This window comes from Oncorhynchus clarkii, chromosome 25 (genome assembly GCF_045791955.1).
Source record: "Oncorhynchus clarkii lewisi isolate Uvic-CL-2024 chromosome 25, UVic_Ocla_1.0, whole genome shotgun sequence".
NCBI classification, from domain to species: Eukaryota; Metazoa; Chordata; class Actinopteri; order Salmoniformes; family Salmonidae; genus Oncorhynchus; species Oncorhynchus clarkii.
In genome coordinates this window covers 14,062,128-14,080,530 of record NC_092171.1, presented here as the reverse complement: position 1 = coordinate 14,080,530, position 18,403 = coordinate 14,062,128, and the positions used below count along the sequence as shown (strand labels likewise).

The following is an 18,403-nucleotide window of genomic DNA, read 5'->3' as shown; positions in this document are numbered from 1 at the left end:
CACACCTCATCTAGTGGTTTCACAGTTAATAGCAGGGAGCAACATATCCACATCAACAGTAGATAGCACTGTCTCTTTAAGAGTAAAGCTACCAGAACCAGCGATGCTCTAGAGAGGCTGAGCAGAGCAGATGCATGGTGTGGGACGGTAGAATATCAGAACAGAAATGTGAAGCATGCCCAGAAAATGTGATGAATGCACCAACACCCACATCTTTGCAACCGCAGAAGGAAACTCCAATGAGTTATGGACAAAATCATTTCAATTTCAGTTAAACAAACAGATCAAGAGGTCAAGCAGAGTTCATCACAATTTTCATCTTCAAATCCTTCATATTTGTACAACGCCACAACCTCTTAATATATATTTATTTATAGAGGCCTTGGAATATAATATTTGAATAGTAGATTGGAGCTGCAAGTTGGACCACCCCACTTTGTAGCAGTTGAACTGTAATAAAAGGTGTTCTCTACACCACCACGAGCGTGTCCTACATTCCTTTTTCATGAACCTGGGAAGCAGCTAGGATATTGAATTTGTGCTCGCTCTCTCTCACACATGAGCCTCAGTATCCTGAACTACACAGAGACACGGGAGACTTGGTCAGGTACAGATAAGAGTTATGAGAAAGGGTGAGATTACGAGATATTAGAGATAGGAAAGACAAGTACCTCCATGACAGTGTGAATGTGTGTGTGACACCCTCTGGGTGACATAAAAGTTATGAGACAGAAAGAGGCAGGGATCCATACAGGAAGTGAGATAAAGAGATGGTGTAGTTACCTCCACAGTGTGCGTGTTAGTGCTAATGATGAAGACTTGTCCTCCAGAGGAAGCCCAGACGTGGCCCTCCACAGCTAGCATGGCCTTCACTGGCAGAACCCCAAGCTTCAGCACCTTAGGAGAGTCTGGATTCCACAAGCCATCTGAAACACAAGCATACACATCATACAAATCCCTTACAATACAGTGGCAAATCACTACAAATCTGGAAGAGCCAACAACTGAAGTGGAGCAAATATCACTAAGCAAGAATATTAATGCATTTGTTAGATATGTTTAATCAGATTATGCATACATTAGTGACAGAGAACCCCACTTAATGTCATCTGCATTTATGATCTGCATAATAACACTGGAGAGGCCATTGATGGTTTCACAGGATTCACAATGAATATAGATGTACTGAGAGGCATTAGTCATCTGTTGAGCCAACCCACACACTTCCTACATACTGCTGTCTGCCTACTGCTATACAGAGCCCAGGACTCCACTGTGATCACCCAACACTGGTTACATTACAAATATAGCTAACACATTTCTCTGCAGGATTCATCCTTCTCCCTCAGTTTATAACCCAACTGCAACAGCTCAAGAACACATATTAGTGTAGGCAGGAGTTGTAGGATTAAATCCTTAAGAAAATTCAAGAAGCTTCGAAGTAGTGTAAAATAAGAAGTTCAATTCCTCCAGACACCTAACTACAGGAAATATCAGAGGCTTTACCAATTGTGTTTGTTTAAAGGGAACTCACAGGCAGCTATTGAAAGGTGCGGTGCCATACAGGGAAGAATGGAGGGGAGGAGGGGGGGGGGCGGACTTTGAGGTATAGTAATTACTAAGGAAGTAAGGGGCTTGGGTGGATTAAAAACACTGCTTTGTGTTTATTGTAATAATAACCACAGTGTGTGTGTGTGTGTGTGTGTGTGTGTGTGTGTGTGTGTGTGTGTGTGTGTGGCGCGATAAAGGACAGAGGGATTGAGAGGGAAATTTCAACAAGCTGAAGTGTGCAGGACTAAAACTGTGCATGTGTTTAAACATCATTCTCCATCCCAGCCAGTCTTATGTAACCTGCCTCTCTGTTACAGCGTGTCGTCTACAGAGCCAGTTCTTTCCCTTCTACACACTAACATTCTATCATGTCAATGTTACTTCTTAGGAACAGCCAATCAGACCGCAGAGAGTGTGATGTTACAATAGTAGATATACATCTAGATATACATCTAGATATACATCTCATGCTGAAAGATAAAAAGGACAACAAATGGATCACAACATAAAACCTGGCACTGATGAGGACACTCCCATTCAGGAATTGTACAAGGAAATATCAGGCTACTTCACCAGATTACATAATATAGCTTGAGATGTTTCATTCCATGTCCTTATTCCCTGACTGTCTGGCAATGGCATGCGGTCTCTGCGGAGCCATTCACACACACATAAACAAAGAAGAACTAGCATGGCAGAATGGGGGTGGCTGGGGGTTCAGACAGGGCTGTGCCTACGGCATTGTGACATGATCACGTACAATCACTCAGCCACAGGCAGGCAGGGCATAGGCACAGCACAGCTAAATACATGGAATTCAACCTGTGGTGCTCTGGCGATACAGATAGTGACACACACACACACAAGTTTGGGGTCCCTTAGAAATGTCGTTGTTTTTGAAAGAACATTATTTTTTTGTCCATTAAAATAACATCAAATTGATCAGAAATACAGTGTAGACATTGTTAATTATGTAAATTACTATTGCTTATTTATTTTTTATTTCACCTTTATTTAACCAGGTATGCTAGTTGAGAACAAGTTCTCATTTACAACTGCGACCTGGCCAAGATCAAGCATAGCAGTGTGAACAGACAACACAGAGTTACACATGGAGTAAACAACAAACAAGTCAATAACACAGTAGAAAAAAAAGAGTCAATATACATTGTGTGCAAAAGGCATGAGGAGGTAGGTGAATAATTACAATTTAGCAGATTAACACTGGAGTGATAAATTATCAGATGGTCATGTGCAGGTAGAGATACTGGTGTGCAAAAGAGCAGAAAAGTAAATAAATAAAAACAGTATGGGGATGAGGTAGGTCAATTGGGTGGGCTATTTACCGATGGACTATGGACAGATGCAGCGGTCGGTTAGCTGCTCAGATAGCAGATGTTTAAAGTTGGTAAGGGAGATAAAAGTCTCCAACTTCAGCGATTTTTGCAATTCATTTCAGTCATTGGCAGCAGAGAACTGGAAGGAAAGGCGGCCAAATGAGGCTTTAGGGATGATCAGTGAGATACACCTGCTGGAGCGCGTGCTATGGGAGGGTGTTGCCATCATGACCAGTGAACTGAGATAAGGCGGAGCTTTACCTAGCATAGACTTGTAGATGACCTGGAGCCAGTGGGTCTGGCGACGAATATGTAGCGAGGGCCAGCCAACGAGAGCATACAGGTCTCAGTGGTGGGTGGTATAAGGTGCTTTAATAACAAAACGGATGGCACTGTGATAAACTGCATCCAGTTTGCTGAGTAGCGTATTGGAAGCTATTTTGTAGATGACATCGCCGAAGTCGAGGATCGGTAGGATAGTCAGTTTTTGATTTTAGATTGGAGATGTTGATATGAGTCTGGAAGGAGAGTTTACAGTCTAGCCAGACACCTAGGTACTTATAGATGTCCACATATTCTAGGTCGGAACCATCCAGGGTGGTGATGCTAGTTGGGCGTTCGGGTGCAGGCAGCAAACGGTTGAAAAGCATGCATTTGGTTTTACTAGCGTTTAAGAGCAGTTGGAGGCCACGGAAGGAGTGTTGTATGGCATTGAAGCTCGTTTGGAGGTTAGTTAGCACAGTGTCCAAGGAAGGGCCAGAAGTATACAGAATGGTGTCGTCTGCGTAGAGGTGGATCAGGGAATTGCCCACAACAAGAGCAACATCATTGATATATATACAGAGAAAAGAGTCGGCCTGAGAATTGAACCCTGTGGCACCCCCATAGGGACTGCCAGAGGACCGGACAACACGCCCTCCGATTTGACACACTGAACTCTGTCTGCAAAGTAGTTTGTGAACCAGGCAAGGCAGTCATTAGAAAAACCGAGGCTACTGAGTCTGCCGATAAGAATATGGTGATTGACAGAGTTGAAAGCCTTGGCCAGGTCGATGAAGACGGCTGCACAGTACTGTCTTTTATCAATGGCGGTTATGATATTGTTTAGTACCTTGAGCGTGGCTGAGGTGCACCCGTGACCGGCTCGGAAACCAGATTGCACAGCGGAGAAGGTACGGTGGGATTCGAGATTGTCAGTGATCTTGTTGACTTGGCTTTCGAAGACCTTAGATAGGCAGGGCAGGATGGATATAGGTCTGTAACAGTTTGAGTAGCCAGGAGGAAGGCATGGCCAGCCGTTGAGAAATGCTTGTTGAAGTTTTCGATTAACATGAATTTAAAATCGGTGGTGACCGTGTTACCTAGCCTCAGTGCAGTGGGCAGCTGGGAGGAGGTGCTCTTGTTCTCCATGGACTTTACAGTGTCCCATAACTTTTTGGAGTTAGTTAGCTACAGGATTCAAATTTCTGCTTGAAAAAGCTGGCCTTTGCTTTCCTGACTGACTGCGTGTATTGGTTTCTGACTTCCTTGAACAGTTGCATATCGGGGGGACTATTCGATGCTATTGCAGTCCGCCACAGGATGTTTTTGTGCTGGTCAAGGTCAGTCAGGTCTGGAGCGAACCAAGGGTTCTTAGTTCTGCATTTTTTGAACGGAGCATGCTTATCTAAGATGGTGAGGAAGTTACTTTTAAAGAATGACCAGGCATCCTCAACTGACGGGATGAGGTCATTATCCTTCCAGGATACCCGGGCCAGGTCGATTAGAAAGGCCTGCTTGCAGAAGTGTTTTAGGGAGCGTTTGACCGCGGACCCGTAGCGGATACAGGCAATGAGGCAGTGATCGCTGAGATCCTGATTGAAGACAGCGGAGGTGTATTTGGAGGGCCAGTTGGTCAGGATAACGTCTCAGGGTGCCCTTGTTTACAGATTTAGGGTTGTACCTGGTGGGTTCCTTGATGATTTGTATGAGATTGAGGGCATCTAGCTGCTTAGATTGTAGGACTGCCGGGGTGTTAAGCATATCCCAGTTTAGGTCACCTAACAGAACAAACTCTGAAGCTAGGTGGGGGGGTGAATTGATCGCCCTAGAAGTTCGAACTGTTTGGGTATGGACCTGGAAAGTATGACATTACTTTGCAGGCTCTCTCTGCAGTAGACTGCAACTCCTCCCCCTTTGGCAGTTCTATCTTGACAGAAAATGTTATAGTTGGGTATGAAAATCTCCGAATTTTTGGTGACCTTCTTAAGCCAGGATTCTGACACGGCAAGGACATCAGGGTTGGCAGAGTGTGCTAAAGCAGTGAGTAAAACAAACTTAGGGAGGAGGCTTCTGATGTTGACATGCATGAAACCAAGGCTTTTTCGATCAAGTCAAGAAATGAGGGTGCCTGGGGACATGCAGGGCCTGGGTTTACCTCCACATCACCTGAGGAACAGACGAGGAGTAGGATGAGGGTGCGGCTAAAGGCTATCAAAACTGGTCGCCTAGAGCGTTGGGGACAAAGAATAAAAGGAGCAGATTTCTGGGCGTGGAAGAATATATTCAGGGCATTATGCGCAGACAGGGGTATGGTGGGGTGCGGGTACAGTGGAGGTGGGACTGGGCACTGGGTGATAAGAGAGGTTGTGTCTCTGGACATGCTGGTTGTAATGGGTGAGGTCACTGCATGTGTGGGAGGTGGGACAAAGGAGGTATCTGAGGTATGAAGAGTGGAATTAGGGGCTCCATTGTAAACTAAAACAATGATAACTAACCTGAACAACAGTATACAAGGCATATTGACATTTGAGAGAGACATACAGCGAGGCATAAAGTAATCGCAGGTGTTGATTAGGAGAGCTTGCTAAAACAACAGGTGAGACAACAACAGCTAATACAACAACAGCAGGTAAAATGGCGATGACTAGGCAGAGAGGGTTGGATTAACTACACACAGAGCCTGAGTTTGTGGCTGGGGCCGACAGATAAAAAATAAATAAACAGAATGGAGTACCGTGATTAATGGACAGTCCAGCAGGCATCAGCTATGTAGCCAAGTGATCATAGTGTCCAGGGGGCAGCAGTAGATGGAACAGGGAAGCCGCCACTACGCTAGCACGCGGGAGACACAGCGTTTAAAGTTAGTAGCCCGGGGCTAGTAGGAGCGTCTGCTCCGACGGAGGCCGGTTGAAGGCACAGCGGATGGCGTATTCGTCGGCAGACGGGGAGCCGTGTCGACAGAGAATCCAAGCCAGATGGCGAAAGAGGTATTGTAGTAATTTAGTTTGCTAGACGGGAGATGCGCCTGGCTCACGGCAAACTGGTGCTACCTTCGTGGCAGTGGCGTTAGCCACTATAGCCAATCGGTAGCAGCGGTGATCCGGTGCCAAGGTCCAGAGTTTACAGCAAGGATTCGGTGGAGTATTGGGCTCTAGCCGTGTATGAGTGGGGTCCGGGTGAACAGCTGAGTTGGCCGGGAGGTGGGCCTCAGGGATAGCTTCGGTACTGGGTGCCACGGTGAGTGCAAGCTAGCTGTGAGCTAGCAAGCTGCAAGCTAGCTGTGAAGATCAGAAGTAGTGGTCCAGGGATTACGGCAGGAATCCGGCGTTGTTGTGGAGAGACAATCCGATACTGGTAGACTAGCGAGTATCATCCAGGCTAAAAACAGGGCTGGTATCTGTGGAGAAGGTAAAAGCCGCTAGCAGTGGCTAACAATGACTAAATAGCTTGTAGCTAATTAGCTGGTTAGCTTCTGGAGGTTCTTGAATGTGTTCTAAAATTGAAAATAGCAATTCCGTATTACATTGGGTGAGGCAGGTTACCGGAAGGTATAATCGAATGAAAAATCGAGAAGAGATTGAAAATAAATTGAAACATATATACAAAAAATACAAAAGTACATGAGAGGACAAACAAACACATCTACATTGTTGCTGGAAACGGAAGATTTTTTATGGAATATCTACATAGGCATACAGAGGCCCGTTATCAGCAACCATCACTCCTGTGTTCCAATGGCACGTTGTGTTAGCTAATCCAAGTTTATCATTTTGAAAGGATAATTGATCATTAGAAAACACTTTTGCAATTGTGTTAGCACAGCTGAAAACTGTTACTCTGATTAAAGAAGCAATAAAACTGGCCTTCTTTAGACTAGTTGAGTATCTGGAGCATCAGCATTTGTCGGTTCGATTACAGGCTCAAAATGGCCAGAAACAAAGACCTTTCTTCTGAAACTCGTCAGTCTATACTTCTGAGAAATGAAGGCTATTCCATGCGAGAAATTGCCAAGAAACTGAAGATCTCGTGCAACGTAACGTACTACTCCCTTCACAGAACAGCGCAAACTGGCTCTAACCAGAATAGAAAGAGGAGTGGGAGGCCCTGGTGCACAACTGTGGCAAGAGGACAAGTACATCTGTGTCTAGTTTGAGAAACAGATGCCTCACAAGTCCTCAACTGGCAGCTTCATTAAATAGTACCCGCAAAACACCAGTTTCAATGTCAACAGTGAAGAGGCGACTCCGGGATGCTGGCCTTCTAGGCAGAGTTGCAAAGAAAAAGCCATATCTCAAACTGGCCAATAAAAAGAAAATATTAAGATGGCCAAAAGAACAGACACTGGACAGAGGAACTCTGCCTAGAAGGCCAAAAACAAGGGCATTTGTAGTGATGGCAAACTTTTGAACAGTAGTGTATATATAAAAGTCTGTAGCATTGCAACTCTAGAATGCAGTGCCATATTGCTGTATTAGTATTACCTAATCATGTAGCATTATTTAATGCGTGTGAATGGATGTCGTTTCATAACTGAAATTTGTTTTATATTTAGGCTTATATGGAGGCGTTTATTTCTTGTGGTTCCTTCTCTACCATAGTTCCTTTTAAAATGTAAATGGGACTCTAATATAAATGCTAATAACGTCTGCGAGCCCACGCAATGTGACAAAGCACTGGAAGAGCTTTAGCTAGGACGCGGATGCACAAGTATTACCACTGAAGCTAGGATGACTCATCATTTGAAGTTCAAGCTTGAGCTGACACTTTTCTGTCACTCATGTAGAAGAACAAGTATGCAAATGAAACCACTTTAAATTGTCATTCATAACTACCATGTATCTCCATCTCTTCTCTCAGTGAAAACATTGAGAGAGCCAAAGGATAGCGGAGAACTCCTGATATTTGACAGGGCTGTCAACAACTCAGCTTTCCATTCAGTCAAAGCAAAGGGAACATTCACAAAGTACCCTGACAAGTCCATTGAATTGAACAATCATCGGCTGCATGGAGAACAAAGGAACCATCATCTGATGTTTACAGGAAAGAAATATAAATGGAAACAGTGACATTCTGTTCAACAAAGATAGAACCAAAGTGGGCATTATTTCAGCGTTGCAACATTCCCTTCCAGGCTTTACAGAGCGGGTTGAGGATCAAGAGAATACTTTCCCTTCTTACTTTCCCTCCAGCAGATACCAGTATCTCCTCTATCCCCTCTCTCACACAACACAAAGTGCCCTGTTGGAGGGAAGGCAGCTTTACTCAACCTGGATTGGGATCAGGGATTTACCATGTTTCCTTCTCACCACCTCTGGATATGTAACAAAATATTATCTGGGAATGCAGTTGGAACAACTGAACCCCAGTTGCTGACTGGATTTAGTTTTTCTATTGATTGGCAGGGTAGCCTTTTCACCTTGGTTCACCGAGCAAAATAAGTAGCTGACCGAAGCATCCCTGACCCTCAGAGCTGGAAATGAGATAAAAGGTTAAGTCAGAGGCTAGTGGACTAAACTCAACTCCATGATAAACATCTCAATGGAGATAAGTTGCGATGAGTATTGGCAGAGTATACATCCAACTACAATGCATTCTGAAATAATTCAGACCCCTTGACTTTTCCCACGAAGTTACAGCCTAATTTTAAAATAGATTCAATTGATTGTCCACAATCAATCTACACACAATACCCCATAATGACAAAGCAAAAACTGTTTTTTTTATAAATGTATGCACGTTTACATAAAACAAAGAAATTACATTTACAAGTATTCAGACCCTTTACTCAGTACTTTGTTGAAGCTCCTTTGGCAGCGATTACAGCCTCGAATCTTCTTGGGTATGACGCTGTAAACTTGGCAGACCTGTATTTGGGGAGTTTCTCCTATTCTTCTCTGCAGATCCTCTCAAGCTCCATCAGGTTGGACGGCGAGGGTTGCTGCACAGCTATTTTCAGGTCTCTCCAGCGATGTTTGATCGGGTTCAAGTCCGGGCTCCCGCTGGGCCACTCAAGGACATTCGGAGACTTGTCCCGAAGCAACTCCTATGTTGTATTGGCTGTGGGCTTAGGCTCGTTGTCCTGTTGGAAGGTGAACCTTCCAGTCGGAGGTCCTGAGTGCTCTTGAGCAGGTTTTCATCAAGGATCTCGCTATGCTCCGTTCATCTTTCCCTCGCTCCTGACTAGTCTCCCAGTCCCTGCCTCTGAAAAACATCCCCACAGCATAATGCTGTCACCATGCTTCACCGTAGGGATGGTGCCAGGTTTCCTCCAGATGTGACTCTTGGCATTTCGGCCAAAGAGTTCAATCTTGGTTTCATCAGACCAGATAAATCTTGTTTCTCATGGTCTGAGAGTCCATAAAAGGCCTGATTGGTGGAGTGCTGCAGAGATGCTTGTCCTTCTGGAAGGTTCTCCCATCTCCACAGAGGAACTCTGGAGTTCTGTCAGAGTGACCATCGGTTTCTTGGTCACCTCCCTAACCAAGGCCCTTCTCCCCCAATTGCTCAGTTTGGATGGGCTGCCAGCTCTAGGAAGAGTCTTGGTGGTTCCAAACTTCTTCCATTTAAGAATGATGGAGGCCACTGTGAAAGATTAAGATGGGCAAAAGAACAGACACTGGACAGAGGAACTCTGCCTAGAAGGCCAGCCTCCCGGGGTCGCCTCTTCACCGTTGAGACTGGTGTTTTGCGGGTACTATTTAATGAAGCTGCCAGTTGAGGACTTGTGAGGCATCTGTTTCTCAAACTAGGCACTATAATGTACTTGTCCTCTTGCTCAGTTGTGCACAGGGGCCTCCCACTCTTTCTATTCTGGTTAGAGACAGTTTGCACTGTTCTGTGAAGGGAGTAGTACACAGTATTGTACGAGATCTTCAGTTTCTTGGCAATTTCTCACATGGAATAGCCTTAATTTCTCAGAACAAGAATAGACTGATGAGTTTCAGAAGAAAGTTATTTGTTTCTGGCCATTTTGAACCTGTAATCGAACCCAAAAATGCTGATGCTCCAGATACTCAACTAGTCTAAAGAAGGACAGTTTTGTTGCTTCTTTAAATCAGAACAGTTTTCAGCTGTGCTAACATAATTGCAAAAGGGTTTTCTAATGATAAATTAGCCTTTTAAAATGATAAACTTGGATTAGCTAACACAATGTGCCATTGGAACACAGGAGTGATGGTTGCTGATAATGGGCCTCTGTAGATATTCCATTTTTTTTTTTTAAATCTGCCGTTTCCAGCTACAATAGTCATTTACAACATGAACAATGTCTACATTGTATTTCTGATCAATTTGATGTTATTTTAAAAATGGACAAAAAAGATTTGCTTATCTTTCAAAAACAAGGACATTTCTAAGTGACCCCAAACTTTTGACCAGTAGTGTATATACAGTGGATTTTAGTTTAGTCAGCTAGTCAGGGGCCAACCGGGGCCACAGAGAACGAGTGTCATGCAGAGTGGGCACCAACACCAACAGACAGATCTGCAAGGCACATAGAAATTTCAGTCATGGAAAAAGACCTCAAGGACTTTCCTAGAGAGCCTAAGCTACAGTTCTGAGTCATGATAAGACTCAGCAAGCTGCATGTCATGCAGTAGCAGATGGTGTAATTAATGTCTGGCTGAGATAAACATAGCAAGCCCTTGACAATGGTAGTGTCTCACCACGCTGTCTTAATGTGCTCATGTTGCTGTCACTAAACTCACTATAATCATTCAACAACAAGCAAAGTGTTTTCATACTATGAGAGAGAAAAATACATTCAGACAAAGATACAAGTACAGGCAGATAGAGAGACAGATAAAGAGCAGAGGAGAGCTAGCACTTTGTCTCTGACAGTATGCTAGCGCTGCAGGATATTAAATGGGTCAGCGCTAGCTAGCAGATTAGTGACTTCTCCCAGGCAACCAGGCCAGGCTCCATGGAGACAGACCGCTGTGTGTGTGTGTGTGTGTGTGTGTGTGTGTGTGTGTGTGTGACACCTTGGTCCCTGGAGTATAGTTAATTCATACTGGTGATTCACCCTGTATGCCACAGGGACCGGGTCAACACACACCTAACAACTTCTCTGTGAGTCTGCAACCCAGCATCACCCAATTTCATCTCAACTGTCTAGTTGGGAGAAGGTCAGGTCTTCCTCCAAGAGAGGCTGAATCGGTTGGGAAAAGGTCAGGTCCTCCTCCAAAAGAGGCTGAATCGGTTCCTCTATTCATGTTTCTTGGTTGGACTGAATGCACAGTAGCAACAACAGCTTACCTTTCTCCTTGGTCATATCTGACCTGGCACATCATTTTAAATATAAATATGCAGTCATTAAGTATGGGTGGTCCAAGGAGTCAAACCCACTATCCTGGCGCAGCGCCATGCTCTACCAACTGAGCTCCAGAGCTAAATAAAACACAGAACACCTACCTGGATTTAAAACAAAACCTTTTTCATTTAAATCAATTAGTATTTTAGGTTTTGTTAAGCTAATGTAGCTAGTACCATGGCTGTAAGTATACCTATTTCAATTCAACTTAAAAACAAACCGTTACCACTAGAACCGCCATAGGCCAACGGCCACTGACGTTTGATTTTGTAAATAAAATCTGCCCAAAAGATAAGCTGTCCTGCTCCTTCACTGACTTTTCCTAAACGTTTGTATTTTACACTAATTTACACTAATTTTTCTGAATTTTGAAATTACAAACAGAAAAGTATTAAAAGTAGTTAGCCTTTTTACTTGTAGGACGTTGGTACCGAGCCAGCTGCTAATGCATCTCTCTCTCCTCACTGAATGACAAATGGATGATAATTGTGCACCTTACTTCACAATTGAATTAGGCTAAATTGAATGATAAAGTGGGGGAAGAGGTTGATTTTATTTAGAAATACAAGTGTAATGATGAGTCTGTAATTCCTATTAAATCAGCAGCAAATCATTTGACCGTGTGCCTTAAAAATAAGCTGTCATTAGTTTTTTTTTTTTACTATAACTCTTATTACTAGGGCTGTTACGGTTACCGTATTTACCGTCCCACCGGAAGTCACGAGTCATGACGGCACTCAAATTTCATGTGACCGTTTAGTAACGGTAACTAGGCTTCTCTAAGCTCTGATGCTGCTGATGGTCATTAGTAGCCTACCAAACTTACTAACTACCTGGTACTCAGCACTCTATTGTCCCTCTAAAATCACTGACATCAATGCAAATGTAATCAAATCTAAAACACTTCATGAGAGCCCATGAGCTCATGTGGCGCAACATTTCTATAGGCTATGCAATTGTGGACTAAAACAGAGTGATGGCCTCTTAAAAATAAGCATTCTATAGGCTAGGCCTACTATATTTATTTCTCAACCTTCCTAATATTAAGCACATCACTTCTTTAAAAACAGGAATAGGCCTCCCGGGTGTCGCAGTGCACTACATGTGACACCAGAGGGACTCTGGGTTCGTGCCCGGGCTCTGTTGCAGCCGGCCGCGACCGGGAGGTCCATGGGGCGATGCACAATTGGCATAGCATCGTCCGGGTTAGGGAGGGTTTGGCCGGTAGGGATATCCTTGTCTCATCGCGCACTAGCGACTCCTGTGGTGGGCCGGGAACAGTGCACGCTAACCAGGTCGCCAGGTGCATGGTGTTTCCTCCGACACATTGGTGCGGCTGGCTTCCGGGTTGGATGCGCGCTGTGTTAAGAAGCAGTGCGGCTTGGTTGGGTTGTGTTTCGGAGGACGCATTGCTTTCGACCTTCCCCTCTCCCGAGCCCGTACGGGAGTTGCAGCAATGAGACAAGACTAACTACTACCAATTGGATTTATAAAAAAGGAATATAGCCTATGAAAAAGCGTCCTCCTTTCGCTATTTAAGTGCATAGATGACATGTATTTATTTTTCACTGCCCCCGTTTTGAATATTTATTTATTGCACAGAATAGAATAGATCAACTTCTGTACTATGGGGATAGTAGATTGAAATAGACTAGCCTAGTGCTTTTGCTGTTCGTTAGGCCTACTGATCTTGTTGGCTGAAAATAAATATCTTCAATATGCACCTCGGAATTGGATAAAGACGTGCGCAGTTGCGTTCCCAATGTGTCTGTCTTCACTTGTAGCCTGTGAGAAAGACCGGATCATGTGACAGAGCCATGTGAGTGAGAGGTGCTTCGGCACGTAGCAAGGAGAAGGGAATTATAATTATTATATTCAGCTCAAGGGCACAACGGCCACTGGCCGCAAAAGGCATACTAAAGTTACATAAAATAACTCTAAATTAAGCATATAGGAGTACATGTTTCTTTGCTAACCGCTCAACACAGAATAGCCGCACGTGGGCACACCCTCAAATCGATAGGAGAAAATATATTTTATATTTTATTTAGCTATGTTCGATTGTATTCTTCGTACTATAAAATAATGGGACGGAATTCTAAGCAAATATTGTCTGCTAAATGAACTAGTGTAACCCACAGCCATATGGCATAGACAGATAAAGGGCCTAAAATAATAATAATGCAGAGTATGCTATTCTGTTCTTCTGAAATAGACATTTTCTTCATGTCATGTTTCTTTAGACCCGTCTAAAATATATAATGGATTTATTGTGATGGTGTAGGCCAGTGGTTGCCAAACTTTGTAATAGTAGTCCCATGCCCTTTCAAACACCTCCAGCTGCATACCCCCTCTAGCACCAGGGTCAGCGCACTCTCAAATGTTGTTTTTTGCCATCATTGTAAGCCTGCGACACACACACACACTACATTTCTTAAACATAAGAGTGTGAGTTTGTCACTTCCCACTTGACGGGTTGTGACAAAGAGCTCTTACAGGACCAGGGCACAAATAATACTCAGTAATTTTGCTTTTTATTTAGCCATCTTACATATAAAACTTTATTTGTTCAGCAAACATTGTGAATAACTCACCACAGGTTAATGAGAAGGGTCTGCTTAGAAGGGATGCACATAACTCTGCAATGTATTAAATAATTTTCCACACAGTCTGCCTGTATTTAGTTCTCATGCTAGTGAGGGCCGAGAATCCACTCTCACATACAGTTGAAGTCAGAAGTTTAGATTAGGTTGGAGTCATTAATACTCATTTTTCAACCACTCCACACATTTCTTGTTAACAAACTAGTTTTGGCAAGTTAGTTAGGGCATCTACTTTGTGCATGACACAAGTCATTTTTCTAACAACTGTTTACAGACAGATTATTTCACTTATAATTCACAGTATCACAATTCCAGTGGGTCAGAAGTTTACATACACTAAGTTAACTGTGCCTTTAAACAGCTTGGAAAATTCCAGAAAACGATGTCATGGCTTTAGAAGCTTCTGATTGGCTGATTGACATTTAAGTCAATTGGAGGTGTACCTGTGGATGTATTTCAAGGCCTACCTTCAAACTCAGTGCCTCTTCGCTTGACATCATGGGAAAATCAAAAGAAATCAGCCAAGACCTCAGGCAAGAATTGGAGACCTCCACAAGTCTGGTTCATCCTTGGGAGCAATTTCCAAAGGCCTGAAGGTACCACGTTCGTCTGTACAAACAGTAGTACGCAAGTATAAACACCATGGGACCACGCAGCCGTCATACCGCTCAGGAAGGAGACGCGTTCTGTCTCCTAGAGATGAACATACTTTTGTGCGAAAAGTGCAAATCATTCCCAGAACAGCAAAAGGACCTTGTGAAGATTCTGGAGGAAACCGGTAAAAAAGTATCTATACCCATAGTAAAACGAGTCCTATATCGACATAACCTGGAAGGCAGGAAGAAGCCACGGCTCCAAAACCAACATAAAAAAAAGCCAGACTACGGCTTGCACATGGGGACAAAGATGATACTTTTTGGAGAAATGTCCTCTGGGCTGATGAAACAAAAATATAACTATTTGGCTATAATGACCATCGTTATGTTCAAAGGAAAAAGGGGGAGGCTTGCAAGCCGAAGAATACCATCCCAACCGTGAAGCACGGGGCTGGCAGCATCATGTTGTGGGAGTGCTTTGCTGCAGGAGGGACTGGTGCACTTCAAAATAGATGGCATCATGAGGTTGGAAAAGTATGTGGGTATATTGAAGCAACATCAAGACATCAGTCAGGAAGTTAAAGCTTGGTCGCAAATGGGTCTTCAAAATGGACAATGACCCCTAGCATTCTTCCAAAGTTGGCAAAATGGCTTAACCTCTTGAACCTCTGGGGGCAGTATTTCATTTTTGGATGAAAAACGTTCCCGTTTTGAACAAGATATTTTGTCACGAAAAGATGCCCGACTATGCATATAATTGACAGCTTTGGAAAGAAAACACTGACGTTTCCAAAACTGCAAAGATATTGTCTGCGAGTGCCACAGAACTAATGCTACAGGCGAAACCAAGATGAAATGTCATACAGGAAGTGAGCCAGAATTCGAATGCGCTGTGTTCCAATGTCTCCTTATATGGCTGTGAATGCGCAAGGAATGAGCCTACACTTTCTGTCGTTTCCCCAAGGTGTTTGCAGCATTGTGACGTATTTGTAGGCATATCATTGGAAAATTGACCATAAGAGACTACATTTACCAGGTGTCCGCTTGGTGTCCTCCGTCGAAACTATTGCGTAATCTCCAGGTGCGTGCATTTTTCCATTTTGAACAGAGGAGAAACAAAACTGCCACGAGTGATTTATCATCGAATAGATATGTGAAAAACACCTTGAGGATTGATTCTAAACAACGTGTGCCATGTTTCTGTCGATATTATGGAGTTAATTTGGAAAAAAGTTAGGGTTGTAATGACTGAATTTTCAGGTTTTTTTCTTAGCCAAACTTGATGAACAAAACGGAGCGATTTCTCCTACACAAATAATATTTTTGGAAAAACTGAACATTTGCTATCTAACTGAGAGTCTCCTCATTGAAAACATCCGAAGTTCTTCAAAGGTAAATGATTTTATTTGAATGCTTTTCTTGTTTTTGTGAAAATGTTGCCTGCTGAATGCTAGGCTTAATGCTATGCTAGCTATCAATACTCTTACACAAATGCTTGTGTAGCTATGGTTGAAAATCATTTTTTTGAAAATCTGAGATGACAGTGTTGTTAACAAAAGGCTAAGCTTGTGAGCCAATATATTTATTTCATTTGCGATTTTCATGAATAGTTAACGTTGCGTTATGGTAATGAGCTTGAGGCTATAATTACGCTCCCGGATACGGGATTGCTCGTCGCAACAGGTTAAGGACAACAAAGTCAAGGTATTGGAGGGTCCATCACAAAGCCCGGACCTCAATCCTATTGAAGATTTGTGGGCAGAACTGAAAAGGTGTGTGTGAGCAAGGAGGCCTACAAACTTGACTAAGTTATATCAGCTCTGTCAGGAGGAATGGGCCAACATTCATCCAACTTATTGTTGGAAGTTTGTGGAAGGATACCCGAAACGTTTGACCCAAGTTAAACTATTTAAAGGCAATGCTACCAAATACTAATTGAGTGCATGTAAACTTCTGACCCACTGGGAATGTAATGAAAGGAATGAAAGCTTTAATAAATAATTCTCTACTATTATTCTGACATTTCACATTCTTAAAATAAAGTGGTGATCCTACTGACCTAAGACAGGGAATTTTCACTAAGATTAAAATGTCCGAAATTGTGAAAAACTGAGTTTAAATGTACTTGGCTAAGGTGTATGTAAACTTCCGACTTCAACTGTAGGTACGTGGTTGCAAAGATCATCAGTGTCTTAACAGCACAGTTTGCCAAGGCAGGATACTCTGAGCGCAGCCCAATCCAGAATTCTGAGAGTGGCTTCTGATTAAATTACATTTTCACAGAACCGCTTGTTGCCCTTTCGATGAGGCTCTCTTGTTCAGATATCGGTAAGTGGACTGAAGGCAGGGCATGAAAAGGAAAACGAATCCAGTTGTTTGTGTCATCCGTTTCGGGAAAGTACCTGCATAATTGCGCATCCAACTCACTCAGGTGCTTCGCTATATCACATTTGACATTGTTCGTAAGTTGAGTTCATTTGCACACAAAAAAATCATACAATGATGGAAAGACCTGTGTGTTGTCCTTGTTAATGCAGACAGAGAAGAGCACCAACTTCTTAATCATAGCCTCAATTTTGTCCCGCACATTGAATATAGTTGCGGAGAGTCCCTGTAATCCTAGATTCAGATCATTCAGGCGAGAAAAAACATCACCCAGATAGACCAGTCGTGTGAGAATCATCATCATGCAAGCGACAAGTGAAGTGAAAATGGTCAGTAAAGACAACTTTAAGCTCGTCTCTCAATTTAAAAAAAAAAATGTGTCAATACTTTGCCCTTTGATAACCAGCGCACTTCTGTATGTTGTAAAAGCGTTACATGGTCGCTGCCCATATCATTGCAAAGTGCAGAAAATACACTAGAGTTCAGTGGCCTTGCTTTAACAAAGTTAACCAATTTCATTGTGGTGTCCAAAACATCTTTCAAGCTGTCAGGCATTCCCTTGGCAGCAAGAGCCTCAATGGATGCTGCAGTGTCCCCAAGTGGCGTCGCATTACCACTCCACTATGACTCCCTGGCATGGCTTTTGCGCCATCTGTACAGATACCAACACATCTTGACCAAAGTCCATTTGATGTCACAGAGCTATCCAGTACTTTGAAAATATACTCTCCTGTTGTCCTGGTTTGCAGAAGAGGATGCCTCCCTTAATTGACCCCCATAAACATAACAGACATATACCAGGAGCTGTGCCAGACCTGCCACGCCTGTTGACTCATCAAGCTGTGACGCATATAATTCACTGGCTTTTAAGCGAAGCAGTAATTGTTTCAAAACATCTCCTGCCATGTCACTGATGCGTCGTGAAACAGTGTTGTTTGATGAAGGCATTGTTTGTATAGTTTTTTGGGCCTTTTCCCCAGCATTGTCCCAGCCATATCCACTGCAGCAGGAAGAATGAAGTCCTCCACAATAGTATGGGGCTTCCCTGTTTAAGCCACTCACTAGCTCACTATATAAAGACACTTCTAGCCCCTTCTTATTAATGGTCTCTGTTGCTTTTATACATGTCTTACTACTCAAAAGTCATCTTAATTCTCACTCAAAAAACGTATTTTTCAAATTGGCATGTTATGTTTCTAAATGTCTGCGCAAAAGGGAAGGTTTCATCGAGTTGTGAGATAGTACTTTTGCACATATAACACACTGTGGCTGAGGAAAGGCACTAGTCCCGATATAAGTGAACCCCAAATCAATGTAGTTCTCATCATATTTGGCCTCTTCGATGGTCCAACGTCCCTG

General features: G+C 43.2%; 1 protein-coding gene across 2 annotated transcripts in view; it reads right to left on the bottom strand.

The window, feature by feature from the left end:
• LOC139383419 (rho guanine nucleotide exchange factor 10-like) overlaps window positions 1-18,403 on the bottom strand; it is a 93,685-nt gene that overhangs the window by 14,776 nt on the left and 60,506 nt on the right. For both annotated transcript variants that reach the window (XM_071127960.1, XM_071127958.1), the window contains exon 24: window positions 784-926. In XM_071127960.1, the coding sequence (XP_070984061.1) occupies window positions 784-926 (143 nt within the window). The remainder of the gene's footprint in view (window positions 1-783; window positions 927-18,403) is intronic.